Source organism: Motacilla alba, chromosome 6 (assembly GCF_015832195.1).
Source record: "Motacilla alba alba isolate MOTALB_02 chromosome 6, Motacilla_alba_V1.0_pri, whole genome shotgun sequence".
In the NCBI taxonomy this organism is placed as follows: domain Eukaryota; kingdom Metazoa; phylum Chordata; class Aves; order Passeriformes; family Motacillidae; genus Motacilla; species Motacilla alba.
Genome location: NC_052021.1, coordinates 6,480,308 through 6,503,575, shown reverse-complemented (window position 1 = coordinate 6,503,575; position 23,268 = coordinate 6,480,308). Strand labels below are relative to the sequence as shown.

The 23,268-nt window shown below is 44.6% G+C and overlaps 2 protein-coding genes across 5 annotated transcripts in view; one reads left to right on the top strand and one right to left on the bottom strand.

Annotated features, from left to right (window-relative positions):
- RTKN2 (rhotekin 2) overlaps positions 1-1,464 on the bottom strand; it is a 48,671-nt gene extending 47,207 nt beyond the window's left edge. The window contains exon 1 of one of the 3 annotated variants that reach the window (XM_038141656.1): positions 1,332-1,464. The gene's annotated coding sequence lies outside the window, so the exon portion shown is untranslated. Of the gene's footprint in view, positions 1-487; positions 618-1,331 lie in introns of those variants that run through there. The other 2 variants (XM_038141663.1, XM_038141662.1) reach the window with 2 other exon arrangements.
- Positions 397-17,503, top strand: ZNF365 (zinc finger protein 365). 2 transcript variants are annotated; one of them, XM_038141665.1, is made up of 5 exons: positions 397-1,523; positions 10,519-10,699; positions 11,286-11,466; positions 12,687-12,724; positions 15,059-15,197. In XM_038141665.1, exons 1-4 carry the CDS (start codon positions 799-801, stop codon positions 12,707-12,709), a joined length of 1,110 nt encoding a protein of 369 aa, XP_037997593.1. In that variant the 5' UTR covers positions 397-798; the 3' UTR covers positions 12,710-12,724; positions 15,059-15,197. The 2 variants fall into 2 exon arrangements, with proteins under 2 accessions (XP_037997593.1, XP_037997592.1); XM_038141664.1 differs by lacking the exon at positions 11,286-11,466 and having other exon boundaries at positions 411-1,523; positions 15,059-17,503.
- Positions 17,504-23,268: the final 5,765 nt, after the last annotated feature.

Below are 23,268 nucleotides of genomic sequence, written 5' to 3'. Positions count from 1 at the left end.
AAAAAAAAAAACCAAACCTAAGTGAACAAACAAAAAAACCCAGAAAACTTACTGGCTATTAAATAGCCAGAAAGCCCTGAATACCCCTGAAATCCAAGGCCAGATTATACTTATTTGCATGTGCCAGTCCTGTCTTGCTGCTTAAGTGCTTTAAATTGCGTTATCCTTCAGCATCACCTCAACACACCCCGAGCAGCTCACTCACTGCTTTGCTGTGTTGACAGGACCCCGCAAAGCCCCGCGAACGCCCCCGGCCAGGTGCTCACGGCAGGCGGGTCGGGAGGAGGTCCCTCCGGCGGGGGGAGCGACTCCGGCCCCGAGATCGTGCCCCCGCCGGCTGCCGCCACCCACGCCCGCCCGCAGCACCCCCCGCCGGGCATCCCCGCCCCTCCGCGTCCCCGCCGCTCCCCGCTCCGCATCCCCGCGTCCCCGCCGCTCCCCGCTCCGCATCCTCGCCCCGCCCGCCCCGCCCCGCGGGCTGATTTACGGCTCTGCTGAAAACGCCGCCCCGCTGCCGCCACCAGCAACAAGTCGGGTGAGTGCGGCGACCTTGCGGGCGGCCGAGGCCCGCGCCGAGCCGGGGCCCGGCGCCGCTCCGCTCCGGCAAGGCCCGGGCGGCGGCCGAGGCGAGCGGAGCCGCGCCGAGGCGAGCGGAGCCGGCGGGGCCGTGCGGCTGGAGCGCCGCGCCGCGAGGGCGCGTCCCCGGGCGGAGATGGCGCGGTACCCCTGAGGAATCGCCGGGAAAGTTTCCCAAGTTTCCCGTGGGGCGCGGACGCGGGCTGTTCCCTCCGGCGAGGAATGCAACAGACAGCCCGGGATGAAGGCGGGCACCCCTGGCCGGAGCCGCTCGGCGGCGTCAGCCTCCCCTTCCGCTGCCCGCGATGCGGCGACCACACCAGGTTCCGGAGCCTCTCCTCGCTGCGGGTGCACCTGGAGTACAGCCACAGCTTCCAGGAGAGCAGCCTCCTGGCCAGGAGCAGCCTGTTCTCCCCGCTGAAGGACGCGGAGCTGGTGTCTCCGCCGGAGCCCGCAGCCCAGGGCAGCCCGGGCAGCCCCGGCGGCGTCGCCGCGCAGCCCGCGGGGCCCTACCTGAACTTGGGCGGCGCGTCCTGCGGGAGCGGCAAGGGCGAGCAGCCGCGGGAGCTGGCAGCCGAGCGGCCCGGCTCCTACCTGGCCAACTATGTGTCGGCCGAGTCTCCCAGCGAGGTTTCCAAACCCGGCCTCCCGGCCGCTGATTCCAAAGCCTCCTTCGAGGCACACGTCAGAGAAAAGTTTAACAGGATGGTGGAGGCCGTGGATAAAACGATCGAGAAGCGGATCGACAAGCTTACCAAAGAGCTGTCCCAGAAAACGGCGGAGCTGCTGGAGGTGCGGGCAGCGTTCGTGCAGCTGTCCCAGAAGAAGCAGGAGGTGCAGCGGCGAGAGCGGGCCCTGAGCAGGCAGGTGGATGTGGCGGTGGAGATGATCGCAGCCTTGAAGCAGCGGCTGAGCGAGTCCGAGGAGGAGCTTCACCGGAAAGAGGAGTAAGTGGGGAGGCGAGTGCCGATGGCTTGGCGAGGGCTGGCCAGCTCCTGCGTGAGTGACAGCCTTTGGGAGAGAAGAGAGGGAACGGCTCAGTTGCTGATTATGAAAGGGCCTGGAGCTCGCCGCTTCAGATCACTGTATTGCTAGAGTTATAGCCCATGTGACCGTGTCCCCTGCAAGGCAGTGGACAGCTCCCTGAGCAGGTGGCTTTCACACTTGGCTCCCCAGTGACTAACAGGGCAGGGGACAGCTCCCTCAGCAGGTGGCTTTCACGCTTGGCTCCCCAGTGACCAACTTGTACACTTTCTAATGCCTGTGTTGTGCCTCTGGTTTCATGGGGGTAGGGACAAGCAGAAGCTCTCATCAGCATGTAATGTGATTTACACTGACACCTTTAGTGCATCGTCTTTTTAAGAAGATATGTGTGGATATGTCTGGATAAAGTATGCAAGAATACCTAATAACACCTTTTCCCTTAATCCTTCTCACCATGGTCAGCCTGTGGAGTGCCACAGTCTCCTGTGCATCAACGAAGCTCTACTGGAGACAGTGTTGAAAAGGCCATGTCCAAGTAGTTCATGTCTAGTGTTTTAGATGGACACAGAACTGTGGAACAGGAATCACTTATATGGGATTGGGAAGCAGATGCCAGAGTTCTGACTAACCTAAGCCATCTAAAAATACATTCATGATGCATCCATTAAAAATGTAGTGATAGCTGATATATAATTTATACATGAACTACTTAGTTTATTCAGCACTTGCTGAAACCTTTCAGCTTTTCAGAGCAACACAACTTATTTTAGAGAAATGGAGATAAAGAGCCTTGGTAATGGTGTGCCTCTGAACCAGTGCATCAGCTTACAAAAGGAAGATGAGACGTGGCAGTTGCCATGACGCTGTTCTTACAAGAAATAAGGAAGGTGGTGTAGGAGTTCAGTGTAGGAAGTTTGGAGGGCTTTCGTCATTCTGTTCTGTAGTTTAAGGATAAAGAAAAGACGAGGATGGCTCCCACATCAGTAGGAGCCATCCATCTTGAAGCAGAGCTATAGATTTTCCAGAAGAGGGGATACATAAAGGTGGTGGGATTTGAGCCTCTCAGATCTTCCTTGAAGGGATATTCAGCAGAATCTCTGATTTTTAAGTATGAGGTGATCCTCATGGAAGGGAAGATTGAAATACCGAAGGTGAAGCTGAAGCTGAATAGTGTAACTGAGGCAGATTTGAAGGTGTGCTGGAGGGAAGCCATGAAGATTACATAGTTTCAAGCAGTTTTAGTATTCCCATCTAGCCAGACTGCCCTCCTGGGCTCTTTTGCAGTGTGAGTCCTCCTATTTCCTCGAGAAAAGTATCTTAGAGTGGGAGGGATTGCTCTGTGAAGGTCCTTCTTCCCTCTTCAAACTACCAGGAGACCTCCGGCAAGCAGCTGTCTTAGGCTAGATGAAGAATTTCAGATATCTCAAGTTAAGTGGCATGAATCTTACCCCAAACTAAAGCCAGATTGCGTTTTTAAAAAATCAAGACTAGGATCCCAAAAGGAAAAACATGACTGTTGAGAGAAAGAAACCATTCTGTGGAACGAACCCAAAGTTCTGCAATGCTGTAGAAGAAGAAGAAAAGACCTTGTGGGAAAAGAGGAAAGGGGTAATTGAGTCATCTGGGTAGAAAGAATGGGTATGATATGGCAGGATGGCAAAGGACACTGATCTTTGAAAAGAAAAAGACAGCTGAAGTTGTGATTTTTAACTGTATTAGGAAAAGGAACAAGGAAGAGGCCACGTGCTCTTTGGCAGACTTCTTACCAACAGCACTGTCAGGCTGGTGTTCTGAGGCCAGAAAAGACTGAATACAGAATGAGGAGAAGTGGGAAAACATTGTCCTTCACACTAGGACATTGCCAGGCTCAGGAAAGGGGCAGGAGCTCAGATGATTGCTGTTAGAATTCTTGTCTTGAAAGGAGGAGGGTGAATGCATAAACAAATGATGAGGTAGCTCTGAAGGTGAAGGTTACTTGGCTAGAAACACTAACCAAAAGAGGCAGCTGCACAAGAGACTTCACAGAGTACAGGGTATTGCTTATTAGGGTTTTGCATCCACTTTCAATAAAAAGAGTTGAAAGCAAGTGCAGCAATGAGTGAACATTTGTGTGTGTTCATTTCCAAAGGTAAATGTGTGCAGTGTGTGGTAGTGGGTAGGATGGAAGAATAGCAGCCCTGAGTACCAAGGGGGAAGAGGGCAGTCAGAATATGTTATTGCCTGTGTCTGTGCCCAGCCCCACAGCATTGCCTCTGAAGTTACTCTGAGGACACTGAGAGGGTAGGCAGGGTGAAAGAATAGATTGAATTCACTTAGGCAAAACTGGAAGTGTGTTTGGTCTTTTTTCTCATTTAGATGATTCCTTCATTTCCCATCTTGGGGGATAACAAGGGATAGTGCCATAGAAAAACGCACTGTTTGGCTTTCCAATTGAAAGGTCAGTGTATAATTAGCAAATTGAGAAGGAAGGTAGGTATAAAAATGCTTTGTAAGAACAGGACTGATAGTTCTAGAGCAGTTTTTCAGAGTTGATTCTCTGAAAAAGCCTGGGACAGTTAGCTTTACTCTGGCAGCAGGAAGGCACTGGGTGATGTGCTGTCGTAGAGAAAAAAGTTCATGACTTTGGTAACAACAGTGACACTTGTCTGGCTTTCTCATGGGCTGTTGGTGAACTCTGAGACCTGTCCATATATTCAATCCTTTGTGTGTTCAAAACTGACTTGGTGTGCTAAGAAGACACTGTCCTTCAGAAAAGGGGGATCTCAGCTTTGGCTTTGATTTCTGGAAGAAGTCCAGATGATTAGAAAGCCAAACAAGACTGCATAATGGAAATTGCAGAAGCAGTTCTCACTGCAGATTGTGGAAAGTCAAAGGCATCCCTTAGGGACTGCTTCGATACTTGCTGACCTTCAGAAATAAATGCTTTCATCAGTTTCTTTGGATTTTTTTTTTCCATAAGCAATCTTGTGAATATGGATAACTTTTTCCTAAAATTAGCATTGCTATTGAGCTAGTGTAGCTGCAAATCTTTTCCTCTTAGCAGCAGAAAAAAGAAAACACCTTCCCTGAAACATCTGAGTGTTGGTTTAGAGCATCAGCAGGAACAGGGCTGCCCCTCTGAAGAGCTTGTAGGATCAGTTTCTTTAGACTTGTCAGTTGATTGTTTTTATTTGTTTTAAATAAAGCCTTTAGCAGTCCAACAAAGGCAGCAATGAAGTGAAAATACATTTTTAGTTAAATGTTCTTTGTTTCCTTACAGAAACTGTAGTGCCAATAGCATGCAGGGATGTGCTGATACTGGTGTGAGGCCCTCGTGGAGGTGAACTCTGTTGAGGGGAAGGACAGCTGGAGGTACAACACTGACTACACTAATACATAGTTGAAATAGTATTACTCTAAGCACAGAGCTGCTGAGCAAAGGAATTATTTAATTAGAAAATGTGCCCTGAAAGGGATTGTTCCATGTTTGATGAAGGAGAATGCAACTCAGAGTGAGTGCTGTGATCTTAAAGATGACACAGAAGCATGCCCAAAGGGTGTAAGACTTTGTTGAATAAGATATCAAGAAAACCATTGAAACAAAAGCCAGCTATGAATTTAACTGCTAGAGGACACTGAGAGGCTTGGTTCTGGACGTTATGTAAGAAAATTGAAACTGGTAGAGTTTGATTTTCAGTAAGTTTGAACAGGGTAAGAAGTGATGGTCTTCAGCTGGAGTCTACCTTCAATGGTAACTTAAACAGCTTCACTTTGTTTCCTAATCTTTGAGTAGGATCATTAATGTTGTACCTTGCCATATCTCTGACAGTAATTTCTCTAACCAGTCTAATGCATTTGTTTTGAGACTGGTCATGCCTCTGCTCTGCCATAGCCTGGAATGCAAGGATTAATTCAGAATAGCTGTTGTGGGCAGTAGTTATTCTTGCCAGGGGCTTCACCTTAAGTTTGCAATTAATGAAATTATCTGTGCAGATAACATCTTGACAATGGCATTAAGAGCTGGCTTTTAGAGATCACTGCAATTTGTGCTTTAAAACAGCTTTCCTTTAAAAAGGGATTTCAATTGTACCACAAAACAGTTTTGATTTGCTTTAAGCAGAGTACAACTACAATTACACATTGTTCTTCCACCCTCAGTTTTAGGTAATCCTGCTCCCTCTTTCCTGTTTTCTTTCATCTTCCTACTCAAGAGATTACTCCCCCCCATGCAGCTGCACAGGTTTAAGCCTAGCATGACTGTCCCACAGAATGGCTCTGTGAGATAAAGCTTAAAATCTTTAGTGTCACCCCAGTAAATTCAGGCCTCCGTCTAGAACACAGCCCACTGAATGGGTACAATAACTTTCTGAGGGAGGAGGTGTGAATCTCTTAAATCAAATGTGCTTTTAGTGGTGTGGTAATGTGAAACCGCAACCTAATGAATAACAGCAGCCTTCAGGCAAAAACACCAGTTGGGCGATGGATAAGGTCAGTGGCATTGATACTTAATGAATAGACATATTAAATATTTTGAGAAGTAAATCACTTTACTGTGATAGGAAATTCCTTACTGTGGTAGGAATTTTCCCACCTTCAGGTAAAACAATGCTTTGGTTTTCTATTGATTTTAGACAGAGTTATGCTAAATGTAATTCTCCAAAGTGATTTGAGATTGGATGCAAAACCTGCATGGAGCCTCGTGCTTATCTCCACCTCCAGAGCAGCTGCAGGTGTCAGTGTGGCTGTGCACAGTCCTGGGGCCAGTGCTATGCATCCGTGGGAGGGCTTGGTTGCAATGTGAGAACTCATTAGCCCTTCTTGTCAGGTGTTAAGGAGCTGGAGCTGTCCCACCCTCTGCATCTAGTCAGTGTATCTCACTCTTAGCTGCTGAAAGTCATACAAACACTGAGCATCTCCCAGGATCCCTGTGTTGGCAACTGCTCCAGTAAACAAGAACTGCAGCTCGCTCATCCTAAAGGAGTGCTGAATAATCCACTGGTAAAGGCAGGAGAATAAATGTCACCTAGTCAGCCTGTGATTTATAACTTTATTTTCCACATCTCAAGTTGTTTCATGGTAACAGCCTCCATAAAGAAGTTTTTGGGCTAGGCTGCAGTTGGGATGCAAAATGCCAAACTACTTAAGTCTAGTTAACTGCGACAGGTGAACTGCCTGGCAGAGTCAGATTAAAATAAAAGCTTTGGCAGCAAGTCCTTACTTACAGTGAGTTCTTCCCCATGCACTTGTTTTTTCAGCTGAACATCTCTGAGGTGCGTGCTGTACTGCAGTAAATTTCTCCTGGACTCCTCTGGCTCTCTAAGAACTCCCATCTGACACTCTGGCAGTACAGGCATCTCCTGCTGCTCTTGGACACCTCCCAGGCTGCATCCCCCTTGTCTTTCCCTCTCACTTGCCTCATGCTGCTGCTGGCAGCTCAATACACTCCCTGCTCTCCAGGCAGCAGGAGCAATTCCCTCTTCCTGAAAGGTTTCATCTGACAGAGCACCCCCCAGGACCAAGCAAGAAATCCACTTTTCTCCCTCCTGCCCAGTCACAGCCCTCTAAGCATTTTGCATACAGTATACCTTGGTGTGGGTATAGTAAACTATGAATAGATGAGATAACAGAAATTTAAGAGATCTAGGGTGCACTGAGCATCATCTACACCACTCAGAACATGTAGTGTCAGGATCTGTTGCTTATCTCTATAAGCAAGTGCCAGGGTGCAGAGCTGGGTGGAAGGGGGCAGGAGCCTGCTGGGCAGAGGAGCAGAGCAGTAAAGAGATGATGCTGAGAGCAGAGGAGCTCTAACAACTCCATGTAACCTTTCCTCAATATAACAGAAGTGCTCCAGATGTAGAATAGACAGTGCAGGGTAGCAGAGACCTCTTGTTAGAAAGGGCAACACCTCAGGTCTGAGCCAGGCTTTAACAAAGTTATTCCTGTTTCAGGTGAATGCTGCTCACAAGGCTGTGCTGTCAAGACACAGAGCCCAGTGGGCCCATGCTGCTGTGCTCTGCTTTATGCCTCTGCCAAGTGGGCCCCGCAATATTCATGGCTTCAGCTTCCCCCCGACTTCATGAAGAGCAGTGTCAGACCTCTGTGAACATCCATGTTTCCACAAGCATGAGAATAGAGAGTGAAAGACAGAAATCCTGGCATGTAATCCTCAAAAACTTGACAGAGGTCTGCAGAAGTAAATTGAAAGTAAAATAAAGAACGTAAGCAAAAAATCATCACAGATATCCAGAAATAAAATTGGAGGGAGAGGGTCATCAGTAGGGCTGAGAAAAAGTGTGGGCAAACTACAAGAGACAAGAAGGACAGTTAGACAGATAAACAGCAGCTGCAGGAAGCTACAGGAGTTCTTTGAACCATTTCCCTATTGTTCACTGTGGGAGGAGGGTAAAAATTCTTCTGGGAACTCCCTTCAGGTAACGAAGGCATAGCTGGGCATGGCGTGAGCTCTCTGAGGAAGAAGTGTTGGAGCAAGTCGAGAGACTTATTAGCAGGCACTCCTCAGGGTTTGATCTTGTTCTTCTGAGAGATGAGAATGAAGTGGAAACAATGAAAGTACAGCTGAACTAACAGAAGTGCTGCTTATCAGTGCAAGGTGTGTGACAGAGCCCTAGTGTGTGGGTGTGTTCTGGCTCCTGTCTTTCCAAAGGGAATTTACAGAGTGCATTTCAGCCCAAAGGAAAATTTTCAGATTAAAGTTATTAAAGGTAGGTTCATAGGCTGTACAGAGGCAGCTAAACAGAGAGAAGTTATGGATATGCTACTATTGCTGCTAATAACAGTTCCTACAAATAATGGCATGTAGGATGCCAAGTTATCTTTAGTCTAGAAAGCAAGGACAATACTAGGGAATTTATTGACATCATGAGTCTCTTCTTCTCCTTATAGTCATCTAGATCTACCTGAAAATGACTCTGCTCCCCATGGCCTCCTTATGGTCTATTAATGAGATAATTGTAGGAAAGGAAAATCTGTTGATTATTTGTGCCATAGAACAGAAAATGAATGAATTCTCATTAATTACCTTTGCTGAGATAATTACAAATGTTAGCATTCTTGAAACTATGACCCTTTTAAAAAAACGCCAGTTACTCATGTTTGTGGCCTCCTGCTGCAGCAAAACTCAGAAGCTGACTGGCTCCCTGGAAGGGACATCCTCATGGTGTCCCAGGCTGGCAGCTCCCTGCTCTCCCACCTTCCCACTGGAGGGTCAGCAGCCTGCCAGGCTGTGCACAGCTCTTCCTTACCCAAAAGGAGAGGGATTTGGAGGCAACCTGCTGAGTTGCTGTCCTTTTGAGCTCCCTGTCCCCTGTAAATGAGGACCCTGATGAAATGGCAAGGACTTCAGGTTGCTCCTATGTTAACCCTAAACAGTCATGAAGTCAGAGTTACAGTGTGGTGACAATAAAGCCCTAAAATTGACCTTAATGAGTTTAGATTGGCTTCTCCCTAAGCATTCCTCGGTGGCTCTTCAGTATCAGGTTGCTCTGGGCAAGCTAATAATCACTAAAACTGTTCAGAGCCTTGAAATGGAATGGATTAGCTGAGTTTAACAAACAGGTTACCTCTCTGTTTCTTAAGCCAGATTTTATGTGTGAGTTAATATAAACTAATATTCATCCATGTTCTTCATCCAAACAATACATGCTTGTTTTTACCTCATTCCTACCATTAGATCTGCCATGCAAACAGAACTCTGCTGCAGTATGGAGCAGGCAGGCATAGCCTGAATCCTAGGTGGTGAATTTCCAGGGCTGACCATCCGTGCCTAACTCTTAGCGCAAAGCAGCACACTGTTGAAACAACTACACTCCATTAAACCAATTAACTACAACTATGCTGAGTTAAAACAACCAAATGCAGAGAAACTTTGGATTTGTTATAAACCAGCTAAGCTTTGAAAGATTTTTTTCTGCCACAAACTGGTTCATAGTTTCTACTTAAAATGCTTTTTCCTCAGGCAATGTATTTCTACTGAGCAATCACGCCCTTTCCCATTTGGCAAGTTCCCTCAACTCCCACCCATTTTGTACAAAGCAAAAATTAACATGGCTTCACTGGCAGAGTAAAAAATATTTATTCAGGCATTTATTAACCAGGGAAGTCCTACATGTTCAGATTTGTCTTCTTTTGTAATACGTGCTTCAATCTACAACCAAACTTCTTCCACCCAGATAGTTCTCTGATATTGGAGGCCCAAGTGGTATCCTGATTACTGATAGTAAGTATGCAGAGAATTAGAAATGAGCAGTGGCTCAGCTGGGAGCTTTCACAGTCCCTGGTGCTCTCTGTTTCTTCCACTTGTGTTACCAGACAAAGACACATTCCTAAACTCCTTACCTAAAACTTGTTCTTCCCACACATGTACTCCTTGGTCTGTAATCTGTAGATTATCTGTTCGTTTCCCATGCTCCCTCAGGCTCCAGGTCATAACACCACACTTGGACATACTTGCAGGATTGCAGCCAAAGTGAAGTTTAATGGCCACAGTAGCTCTTTTGAGTTAGGAACCACCCCAGCAGCAACATTAAGCAACCATTGTTAGATTGTGGTAAAATGAAAAGACAAATTTGGGAGTTCATCTGTTTCTCTTCATGTTTCAGAGCTCATATCCTCATGGTTAAGTATAAAAAGAAAAAGCAGATATAGCCGTCTCCAAATACTTTGAGATGCTTAATGATATTTCTACCCTGTGGTCCATTAAAGACTAATTCCAAGACACCAAATGAAGTGAAAAAATCCCATCCCAAACCCACTGACCATAAACCTAAATTCAGTGCTCAGGTTTCCAGATCTTCACTTTGTCCACAAAAAAATTGAAATCTTTTGATAATGGTGGAGGACAGTAATTAGCCACCACAGGCTATCACCATGACATACTGGAGAAGTACCAGTATTTTCTGGCAAGGGTGAGACCATGGAGCCTAAATCTGGCCTCTTTGCAATGTTTCCATCTTGCAGAGAAGTTGTTACTTTCAACCACTTCCTGGAAGAAGCAGCAGAAAAAGAAGTGCGGGGGAAAGCCAGGCTGCAGCACTTCATCGAGAACCTGTTGCAGCGCGTGGATCTGGCAGAAAGGCAGCTAGAATATTACCAAAACCAGCAGATGGTGTGCAACCACACTGACATCAGCGAGCACGTGGTAAGCCAGCAATCCTTCCCTTTGCTGCCACCCTCCCCCTGCAGCCAAAGCTCTGGACTTGGAATATGGGTGGGCTCAGTGGCTCAGGCTAAGCACTGCTGCAGGCAGATGTGCATTTGTGAAATGTTTCTTTAGGTGTGTGTTTTAAAATGCCACTTTACACGAGGGAAAGGAGCAGAGAGCATAAGAGCAACAATAGCCAAAGATGGTAAAGGGAGAGTGGAGAGTAATGAAATGTTTGATGAAATGTATTTTAAAATTTTCCAGCTTTGGCTATTGCTGCTGTTGCCTTTGCCATGAACACTTGTTTAATGTAACTTGGCAGTCTTTTTGGGATGCCTGAAGATTTTCAGGAAAGACATAGATCCCTATAGGTGATGCATCAGCTTGCTGGCAAATCATCTTGCCTCTGGTAGTTACCTATCATGGGACTCTTAGAAATGGTGAATGGATTCCCACAGGCCTGTATCCCATGGATTAGAAATCCAGAAACATTACTTCTTAAAATACATTATTTCTTTAAAAGCCCTCATTTTTAATACCTAAACTCAGTATTTTCTACAATGCATTACATTTATGTGACAAGTTTAGGCACAGGACTTCCAAGGACCATTTCAGTTTAATTGAATACCCTGTGCTGCCTGTGCTAAGTAGTTGCTCACCCTGGGATGTGAGAAGAAGGCATTTGATCATGCACAGCACTGAACAGGTATGCAGTGGAGGAAAGGAAAGGTTCCCAGAGCTGCTTGGAAGACAGCAAGCTTTAGGTAAGACCTGAATAAATGTAGATGAGCTGAAATCCAGTGCAGGCATCTCAGACAGTATCTGTGAGAAGATTATGGGGCACTGTACAGATGGGCCTCAATATTAAATCATCTCTCTTGCTCTGGATGTGTTTGTCATAATGCCAGCTCAGCCATGTCCCTTGGGCAGGGCTCTAAATTTAAGGCACCTGTCCTGCTTTCTGGGTGACTTCAACATTCCTCTAAGGCCATCCATCCAAATATTGACCATCCTGACCTTCAGGAGGTAAAGTACACCATGAGATGGCTCTAGACACCAACCAAGACAGATGACAAGCAAAGTCAGGCTGGGCAAAAATCCATCTGCAAAGTGTGGACAATACCAGGGACAGAAGGAACATTTAGAAGAACATAATAATTTTCATATGCCAAATCTGACTTGCTTGTCTCAGTGACTTCATTAAATGATATTCAAAGGCTTAGTGTAGCAGCTCTGATGAGAGCTCAATACAAAGAACCTATTTAGTACTAAAAAAAAAAAATCTATTTAAGATGAGCTGGCATTAAACACCTCCTTTCCTGACCCCCACCAAAAGAGGGACTAGACAAAGTGTTTCCACACTGTGAACCAAACTGCTGTAAATAATGAAGCCATGCAAATTTGCCTGGCATTGAAGTTATGCTGTCTCTAGCTGGTCTCAGGATTTGCAGGAGGGGGAGAGAAATGCTTGTGTCCTTGCCCTCCACCCTTCAGTACAAGTCTGGCAGAGCCAAGGGCTTGTAGCTGGAGTTTCACAGCCACTTGTGTAAAGGAAATGTATCACTGAAAAATTAAAGGATCTGAGAGAAAGTTAATTCCATACAGCTTATTCAGCCACTGCCCTTTATTAATTATCTTGAACACAATAATTACTTCTCATTGTATCCATAATGTTTAATCTAATGGGAAAGATCTCTGTTCAGCCCACACTTCTTTAGCAATTTAGTTTGATTATAGTTAAAATAAAAATAATGGGAAAAATCCAACCACTAACAACTCACACATTTTGAATTTTAAAAACATGTTCATAAGATGGAAGAGTAATAATCTGTCAAAGAGGTGGCTTTTTTAGTTTGTTTCCTGAATGGTCTAGTTTTAACATGTGAGAATGGAAATACAATTTTAAAGATTGTGTGTATTTTATCCTTGTACTTTAATTACTTGAAAATGTAATACTAATAACCTGGTTTTGTTTTCATTGCAGTTTACAGACATTTCATTAAATAAGAAACCCAGATGCCTGTATGTATATCTCCTTTTTTTAACTTAAATACACTAAGTTGACGTGCTTGCATTTCTGCTATTACATTTTACCTTATAGGTTGGGAGCTGCATGTGGTCTATATTTATGTCATGTAATTGAGGAAAACCAGATTTCTGCTAAAGCTAAACTAAAATCAGATATTCTCTAAAGACATAAAGAATGCTAATTTCCTGTTAAACAAATTACTCCTTCCTGCTGACCATAACAGCCTATTGCACAGCTACAGGAGTTGAATCTCTTTGGCTCACACAGTCAAAGTTTCAGTAGAAAATGTCTTTAGCATTCTATAGGGAGGAGACAGACAGTTGTCATTTCCTAACTAACAGTAGCAATCATATAACCAAACAAGTGCCCTGACAAAGCATGGGCACTAACAATCTCAGGTTACTCAAGCAGCTGTCCTGCGAGCAGCAGAACTAATTGGGGCTGGTCTCCCATGTCTTTGTGACTTGGTCATGAGTCCCAGCAGGTGGTTTGGAGCACCACGTGCTGCTTGGCCAAGTGGCAGTCAGGCACACTTGTGCACCCATCTTCAGGGCAGCCTTTCCTTGTGGGGACACAAGCTTAGGACTTTGTCCCATTGCACCACCACGAGTCATGCTCCACAACACAACAGATTAGGAATATGTGTGAGGAGAAGTTCACACTCTCTTACAGTCACTTATGTTGCAGAGCTGCTGCTTTCAGTGAAAAAGCATTTCCTGCATCTGGAGCTGGCGTCTTTACATTTCACATGCAGTGACCTGCATCTTCCTCAGTCTTGGGTACTTTCTTACCCTGACTGTGACCTGGGGTCAGACATCCATCTTCTCTACCATGAAGTTGTTCAATTTAAGTACAGTTTAGCCCCTTTAGGTAGCCCCTGAGATCATATTGCCCTTGACCTTCTGGTTTTAGTAGCTTCATTCAGTGCAGCAGGGGACTGCCTAACATCACCTGCAATGATGTCTGCATATGCTTTGGGAATAAATGATGCTTCTTCTTCACCGTAACAACATCTGAGAAAAACAGAACACTGCATCTTTAAATGACAACTAAGTAATGGACTATAAAAACAGTACCCAAGAACTGATGGTAAACTGGAGTGGCCAACACTTCTGCATTTACACAGGTCATTCCTAAACTCCAGCAAGTGGTCAGAGCTCAGGCCTGCACCAGGCCAGGATGACACAGTGTCTGCAAGCTCCAGCTTGGACCTGCACAGCATTTCACCCCCCTAAACCTCCCCCTAGTGAAATCTGCTTAGCAAACCTGCCAACCAGGTAATGCTGGTACATAGGTAAGGCTTAGTTCCTACAATGTTAGGTGGCCCTCACTGCCTCCTACCAACAAATACAGACTTCCATGGTACCCTTCTCATCTTCCTAAAGAGCAGGAGAGGGTTTACACTGTACACACGTGAGTAACCACAGCTTTTTCCACAACTGGCTTTGTCAAGCGTGCAATATGATTTAAGTCCTAGAAGTAATACTACAGATACATGGTTTTCAGAAATAACAGCCTATGGAAAATGGCCCTGTGGGATCCCTTAAGAGATCATCTCGTACATCAGCACATCTGCTCTTCACTTCAGTCACAGGAGCTGGGTAAACATGAGCTGGTGCCTTACATTCATAGTTCTGCTGTTACACTAATGTATCTGCTGTAAAACATTTCAAGATTATGTTAAAAGGGACTATAATGATCTTAGCTAAACTGTGGAACTGCAGTTTTGATGTAATATTTCAGCATGCATGGTTTAGCCTTTGCAACACTGGGCACTGAGGTGTCACTCCCCCTGAGCTCACCAATTTCTGCAAATCTTGCTGGGTTTGAACCATCACAGAGAGAACAAAGAATTCAGCTTACTTTGGCCTTTAAGCTTGAGATTCACAAAGAAGTCCCTGCAGTTTCTGCATCTTCTTTCTACTCTTGGTGCTGCTGCTTGGTCTTCCAAATACCAAGGGATGTTCATTCTTTGCAAAATGCTGATGTGAACGTGTGCATCTTTAAAATCCCAGCAGATGACCAAGTACAGACCTCAGTAAGGTCTCAGCACCCCAAAATCAGCAGAATGCTGGTCAGAATAAAAGTGTAGATGAACAGACAGGAAGAGTGCACCAGTAACACACCTAGGGGTTATTTTAATGAGGAATGCTTTCGAACACTAAGGAATGTAATTCATCTTAAAACTCTGTTTTTAACATGCAGCCTCACTCTGTAAAACAAGACTATTTTTGTATTCAAAAATGTAAGGGTTTGGGATATTCTGGGGACCTGTAAGTTTGCAAGACTGAATTATAGTTATTCATAATCATTATTATTAATTTCAGGAGCCGAGGAAGTCAACATGCTTCATACAACATCCCTGATGCAAAGCCTCATTCCTTTCAAAAAGGAAGGATCTTGTTGAAAAAAGCAAAGGATGAGAAAGCCAGCTTGCAGCCAGTGAAGTGCTTCTATGAACCTGTGGATTGCCCAAGAGAAATATGGAGAGCACAAAAGAAGGGTGAACCAGTCTGCTCTGCCAGGAAAGTGAGTGCAAAATCAAAGATGGGTAAGAAGGCCAAAGCGCTATAGGAGCGGTGAGCAGTATACAGCAACACAGGAACTTGGCTTCAACACAACAAATATTGAATGAAGTTACTCATCCTACTTTTTTCCTATCCATCTGGCCATGCCAAAATATAACAGATATAATATATAGAAATATATACATATGGAACTTTTATATTATTTAGTTATGCCATTCCCTCTTTGGGCGCTATAAAAGAAGTGACATTTTATTCAGTTTACATGGAGGTTTTTCTATTTATTCATGTATTTATTTATTTATTTAGTCATTTCTAGAGCTTATTTTAAATTACTCCAGTTACCTTGCTGGGCAGTACTGTGGCTGTATGTTTAATTATTTTAGTGGCAGCATGCTCTAACCAACTGGTAATATATTTTCCATCTGTGTTATTCCTGAAGTTCAGAGGAATCCATTTAATCGGCACCAAAACATTCCATCTTCCAGCTTAGGTAGGTGTAAGATCAGTGACTAACAGACATACTTAGATGCAAAAGGCCTCCTCAGAGTCCCTTGAAGACTGTTCACAGCACTAGATTGCTACCCTGGGGTTTTGGCTATAAGCACATTTCCATCTTTTATTAAATACATCAAACTACTTGATCCTGCCAGCAGCCATGTTGTCTATTTGGGTCAAGTTTGGGCTCCTCTGAGGTGTCCCTTAGCAAGGAGAGCAGAAGCTGCCCTGACACGCACAGGCCAAATTGGGCCACAAGAGGAATTTCAGTGCCAAGTGCCAGCAGCAGGTTATCAGCTGTGGTGCAGCAAGTGACAGGCTAAAGCAGTGTGTTACTGCATGGCATTGTGTTCAATGTCTCTGCTTGGTCTCAGGCATAAGAGGCCCAAATAACCATGATTATAACCCAAATCCTTCACATTTTTATCTCTGAAGAATCTTTACAGGGCTGAGAGATCACGGACTTTGAGCTAAGAACCCAAGTGCAAGGCAGTTAGAGATGACTGCAGAACACGAATGTGTGTGTTTACACTGGTTTGTGCCAATTAAAAGGATCCTTATTTATCAGAGAATTTATTTATCAAGATGACTTTTTTTGTGTGTACAGTATTTTGGTAACATGAATCCTCATGCCATGTTTACAGATAATGAACATCCTGATGATGTTACTGATGAGATTTGTTTTCTCAAGAAAATGAAATGATAGGTGAGACAGGTCTATGTGATTTATTTTTTAAATGCTCATAGCAGATGTAAATTGTTTATGTGGAAGGTGATTTTTACAGTACGTGTACAAAGATTTGTGAAAAATGTTTTTCATTTTTTATAACTATGTCTGTAAGCAGAACTGGGTATTAAAAGACAGTGTATCACTATGATTACTGCTGCAATAAGCACCCGAGTTGCAATATTTTTAAAGCAGAAGATGACCAATCAGTCAGCTAGGATCAGGTAACTACAGATGTCATACATTTGTCAGTGTACAGAGCTCCCAGAAAGTAGCAGAGAGAAGAAAGAGTATTATTCCTCACTTTTATTTTAAATAGTGTATATGGAACAATCAGATATATGTTTAAAAGTTTCTCAGCACTGTTTCAGTAGAAAGTCACAGTGTAAAACCAATTCAGGTATTTAGGTTGTAATGATATTTCAGTATTTATTTAACTATGTCACAAGGCCACACTTGGCCTCATGCTAGGCATTGTGTGTGGTGAAAAGGAGTTGCTCATTGTGTTGCATGGGCTTGGGTCAGATCGTGTGTCACAACAACTTTTATAGGCAAGCTAAAATTGAACCATTCTTGAGTTTTTTTCTATTACTTCCCACATCCTTCCACAAACCTGAAAAAAGGACCTTCTTTGAAGATAACAAAGGTGAACATTAGAAAGATAATAAAATAAAATATATTAATTCATTTCTTTAGCCACTTGACACTGAAAGAATATTTTTATTTTTAAATGCCTACCTACTCTGTTAGTCACCAAAGTTAAGTGCAACTACTAGTTCACAAATGAGATGTTTATTTTATTATTTATCATGCCAAAATCTTGACTGTAAGTTTTCCTTTTGGGAGAGGAAGAGGAAAAGAGTAAGAGAAGTTGCATGTTTTTAAACTTTTCAAAGCCTAATTTACACTTACTTGCTAAACAAATGCCAGTTTAGTTAATTAGAAAGAAATTGGATTGTACTGTAATCCCAGGTAAAAGTTTTTAGAATATAAACATTCTAATAATAAAGATATATTTCTCAGTTACTGTGTCATTTAACTTTGTCAAATACATTGTTTTTTACAAAAGTCTCTAAAGCAGCACAGAAAAAGCTGAGCAGCAGCAGCTGGGACTTTGTTTTATCCCTCAGATAAAGCATGGCAGTGAAGGGGGGTTGCGACCCCTGCCAGCAGTCAACCTGCAGACAGCTGCTCCGTCTTGCCTGCACAGCTCACAGGTGTCACCTGCTGCTCTCCTACCGTAATGCTGCTTGAAAATCATTCTGGAGGTGAGCCACAGTGTCAGATAACCTGCCCAAAGCAGAGGCAGGGGGAGTGGAGGGAAGGGTCAGGCAAATGAAGGGCAGAGGGGCTCCTGGGGAATGTCAGTAATGATGTCTCCTCACACACTGCCAGTTGCAGAGCCATCATTTCATCAGGTTAGACTTGGAAAGAGGGGTTTTCCCACGGGGAACCAGGTTCCTGTCTCATTAACAGAGACAATATTTGAGAATAGGTACCTGCACCAGGCTGGGTTTGACCAGGTTTAGCTTGTGAGGACTTCAGAAGTCAGGAAATGTCAATTTTAAAATATTTTTTAAATCTGAAAGTGTTCTGACAAAGTTGACCATTCACCTTTGAAAATCAATTTGAAGCAGAGTTACCATGTTTTGCCCTTTGAAACACTTTGAAGGCTCCTTGATAGGTTGTATGCTGACATCAAAGTGAATTTCATTAGGGCCTGGATGCCTCATTCCCATATAAATTTTTAAAATCCCACCTCATTTATTACTAAAAATATCTCAGAGCAGTGTATGTACGGGCTGGCCCTTTACAGGTGAACTTTCTGCTTAAAACAAAATGTTCTGACAGACATGTGACATTATAGGCCAGGAAAACAAGAGACTAATTGAAACGCAGACCTTTAATTAGAGCTATACATAGAAAAACCCAATCACTTTGAGATGCTCCTGCCAGTTGAAGAGAGAGCATGTTTTCAGAGCACTTAATGACATCTGATCCCTCCCCCCAGCTCTGACTCAGTAGTAACAACAGCCTCCCCCTGCCCAGAGAAGGTCTGAACACATTTGTTTTGTTTCAAGGAGAGTTACTGCAAATATTCAGTGGGATACTCATATTCAAAGAGCTGGCCACCATTTAGAGCAGGTACCAGGTCAACCAAATCATGACTTCTATCATCCCTAATAATCCTTCCAATGCCACTGCCTCTTTCAAGCTACTTGAGCAAAATCCAGCTCTTCTCTCTCGTTATCCTGCGTCATCAGATAGTTGCCTCTATTTGTTCTTACCTCAGACTAATGCTGATTGTTTCCATACATCCTATCTGAAGTGGCTGGAGTGGATGATTTAGTGCTCTCTGCAGTGAGCCTGGACATTATTTTTTATTGTTTTTTAGAAAAATTAATCCCAGAAGTGATTTTACTACATGAAGCTCTTAAAAATAGATCCTGCTGCAACACAAACAAAATGTCCTTTCCTGTTTTGTTGCTAATGCCACCCTCTAGCTAGCCATGCTTTTTTTATTCTGATCTCTTGAATTTTCATTTGTACATCTCTCTAAGGAGAAGGAGAAACAAGCAGCATAAATTAAATGCAGTCATTGGTCTGACAAGCTTTTCTCTTCTCACTGTCTCGGTCCTAGCATCTCGCACTGAAAGCAGGTAAAAGTTGGCTTGAATTTTTCATAAAATCATGGGAAAAAGTATATACAACAGATTTTGAGTTCATTAGAATGTTATGGAAGAGGCTCTTCTGAGCTGAGAGGGAAAGAGGAAGAGAGATACTCCATTTCCTAGAGAAGTCACTTTCAAAGATAAACGTGACAGCTTGGAGGAATTTAGTGTGTGCTGGTGTGAGACGAGGAAAAGCCAGAGACACGTAAGGCAGCAGTGAAAGGATGGGGGCCTCATTACTGCCTGCTGTTTCTTAGGGGCTTTGACCTACAGAACATCAGCATAGATTCAGCCTGACACATTCAGTCCTTAAATTACGCTTTACACACGTGTTTTGCAGCCCAATTACTAATTTCAAAGTACTAGAGTTTAGCACTAGGGTTTCCAAGAAATTCCCCAAACTCTGTTTGTAGTATTTGTTCAAGCCATACATATTTGCCTTATAGTGGGAACCTGTGCCCGTGGGGGCTTGTCAGCAGTGAGAGATTTCTGTGAGGGATTTCTCCCAGTCCTTGCTGTCTCCTGTCTCTGCTCAGTGCCTGATGGCAGCTGGCTGGGTGCCAGCAGTTCTGCCGGACTCTCACCCCGCTGACTGTCAGCCAGTTCCCCCAGCAGTGCTGTCCTTTACAGAACTTGGCTGATTCTTTTGTCTGCTTCCCTACCCCAGTTCCCTCCTTCTCTCTACCAGCTCATTGCCTTTAACATGAAAGAAGTCTCATGCAGCAGGTGTGTTCCCTGAACTTCAGCTTGCTCATAAGTCACTGCATGGCTCCAGAGACACTTGCAAAATGCTTTCTGTGGCAGCCCGTGGGCAGCTGCTGCACTAAGGTGGCACATTCCCACTTGTTCTGGCTTTGCGCTGCCCGGGGGCCAAGTCTGCCTGTCGCCAGTCGTGCTCCTCATGCCTGTTGGCAAACAGGCCCTGGACTGACTAAAGGTCAGAGGGGACATCTGAGAGGACATCTGCAGCCCATCACCCCTCAGCTGGAGAACAAGGGTAACCGTGGCTGAGTGTCCTACACTTCAGAAGTATTTTCCCAACAAATGTTACACACGTGGTACTTGCCCTTTGTTGAAGTACAGATCAGGCAGGTGCCAGACTCCTGCTCCTGAAGGGACTTATGTCCCACCAGCCAGCACCGAGTGGGGTGCTTTTGTAAGAGAAGGGAGGCTGAATATTGGTCATTTGAACAACACACATGCATGCTCAGGTGTGCACACTAGGAGAGAGTCAAGAAAACAACCAAAAGAAGGCTTTGCTTTGATTTTACTTTACATTCATATTCTATCACTATTAGAGAGAAACTCCAAAACAAACTTTTCAAATTAAAACTACCAACAAGCTAGTCCAGGAATTGCATATATACCTTTCCCTGAAAATCACTTCTGGCATCACAGAACATACTCATCAACAGCAAATTTCCAGAAAATGTTCCTCCTTGCAGAAAATAGTAGGCTCTGAAGATACTTTTAAATTTTTTTTCTCTTGGGGAAGAAAAAAAGCAGGCAGGAAAACTGGAGCATTTTATCATGAACCAGCATCACCCCAAACCCACAAGGTTCACACTAAGAAAGGCACCCAGCAGAGCCTGTAATTGTTTCTCTGTCAGCCTGCCTTGCTTACCAACCCTTCTGAGATCCAGGCTATAGAGGTGACCTCCTAAATATGGCATGGTTTAATTATCCCACCATCTCGAGCTTTGTGCAGGCGCCTGTTTAAGAGGAGCACGTGGAAGTCACTGGTTTTGCAGGCTGCCAGGGCATGCCATGGTGTGGATGCCAAGCCATGCTGGAGCCACCCCCGGGCAGAAGCCCTTGGTGGGGATTAGCCTGAGGAACCAAGGGATGGAGCAGGCATCACCCAAGCCTGGCAATGGCAGGTGAAGCAAATTAGATTTGTGGGAGCTGAACCCATTTCTGTGACAAGGGCCACGACTCTCTTGTGCACGGTGTGGCTGTGCACTTCCCAAGCCAGCCTAGGTTCCCCACCAACCCTGGGAAGATCTGGGGTAATGAACGATATGGGGGTAGGCTGAAAAACCCTTTTGCACGCAGCAGCATTAAAACAGGGTTTAAAAGGCACAGAGGGACCATCTCAAAGGACAGTTTTTGAGCACACAAAAGCTCATCCTACCCTTCTCTGGTCCTCCAGAGGCAGAGGAGTATTTCAGCAATGCTAGGAGCCAACTACTTCAGTGATGGGGCAGAGAAAGACTGCTCTGCCAGCAAACACCTTGCCAACGTACCTCTTAAGGGCATTAGACATTTTATCCATTAGGAAATAATGAAATTGAAAGAATAATTACAACTAAATGAAGGAGCCGTAACTCCATTGTCAGTTATTTAATTGCCACAGTGAGCACACCGAGCTGTCAGTGACTAGCTTTATTGTAGTTCCTTTCTAAAGAAAATGTTGTTTCCAGACATTGTACAGATTTCATCTGTAGACTCCCCTCCAAGGGAGCAGCTGAGTGCAACAAGCAGAAGACAGAATCCTGAGTCCAAGTGAACAAGGAGGAACATTTCCAGGGGAGAGACATAAGTCTAAGATTGCAGAAGCATGGGCGGGGAGAATGAAAATGAAGATGCAACTGAGGCAGTTGGAACGGACATAGCCTGCGCTGAGAAAGGACCAGGACAGCAATATAGTTTCTATTCCCATTTATTCTTACAGTGGCCTTCAGTAAGTTCTTCATTTTGCTAACCACTTTTTAATGAGGAAAGGGAGGTGCCCTTCCCACCTCAATACCACATATTATCACCACCTGCGTTTTCTAGGGTACACCACTAAATAACCAGATTATCTTTTATTTTGGGAACAGGGGTTTCTATTCCTTTGATGTAAGCAGATGAAAACCTACACCACAGATGCCAGTCTCACTGGATTTCAGGATTGGTGCTGTGAATCTGAGGATGTGAGTCTGGGTGATGTCAAAGGTCAGTTCACTTCCTGAGCAAAACATAAATAAAACACTTCCATTTTCACTGTGTGAACACTGTGTACACACTCGAGGTGTCCAGGAGACAACATATATGAGTCAGCTTAGATGTCAGTTTGCAGTGGGCAGAAGTGACTCTCTGCACAGAAGAAAATCTTGCATAGTTATAAAAGCTATAGTTAGAAAAGCTGGTGTGAGTCCAGGATAAGACCGGCAAATGAGTACCCTTTTTGAAAATTCAGGTTTAGGCAAAAACAGCTTTGCAAGAGACACGTAAACTGGCAGATGAATCCAGACTTTTTGCCACTAGGTGGTGATGGCTGACAATGAATGTGAGAAGGATGCTCTCAGCCCCTCTCTCGCCCCACCGGGGCGGCTCACACCCTTCACTGTTCCAGTCCCCCTGGGGGCAGTGTGGATTCCACTGGAACATGCCCTGCTGTTACCAGAGACGGGCCGCCCCATCTAACCTCAGCCTAAGGTGCACGTTAATTAGAAGACTTGACTGAATACGTGGAAGCGTCATTTAATTAACTGGCAATGGTGAACGAAGAGGAGACCAAGGAATGACACGCTACAGGTGGTCACTTGAAATGGGACGCTAGCAACAAACGCAGTATCAGTAGTCAAGGCAACTTCAAAACCACACTAACTGAACATAAATTATCAAAATTTGTTTTTCTGACAGAGCCAAATCCGCACAATATCCACCCCAGTTACCTGGCAAAAGCAGGGTTTTCGGGGCAGCGGCTGAAGGCAGAGGTGCGGGCAGGCTGTAAAGAGCAGGGATTTCAGCACACGGACACAAAAGCCTTGCTGCCACAAGAGGCCAAGCGCACCTCGGCAGCGCTGTCCCAGTGGCAGCGGACAGCAGCTGCCCACCCACAGGCCCCTGGGCTGCGGGGCCATACCCTGCACATGCCACAGCAGCGCCACCGCCCCTGCCACAGCCCATCCCCCTCCCGGGTTTAGCAGCTACTGCCCTTCCTATTAAGCACGTGATGCTCTGCTTCTTCATAACCCTAATTAAGGGGCTTTATTCTTATTATAGAAATTAAGTCTACTTGAAACAAAATAGCAATTTTCTGTTATAAAATGATGACTTTCTGAAAGACATGAGATGACTAATGCACTCAGCAGCAGCTAATGACTGCGTGCCAAAAGGTCCTTTGCTTT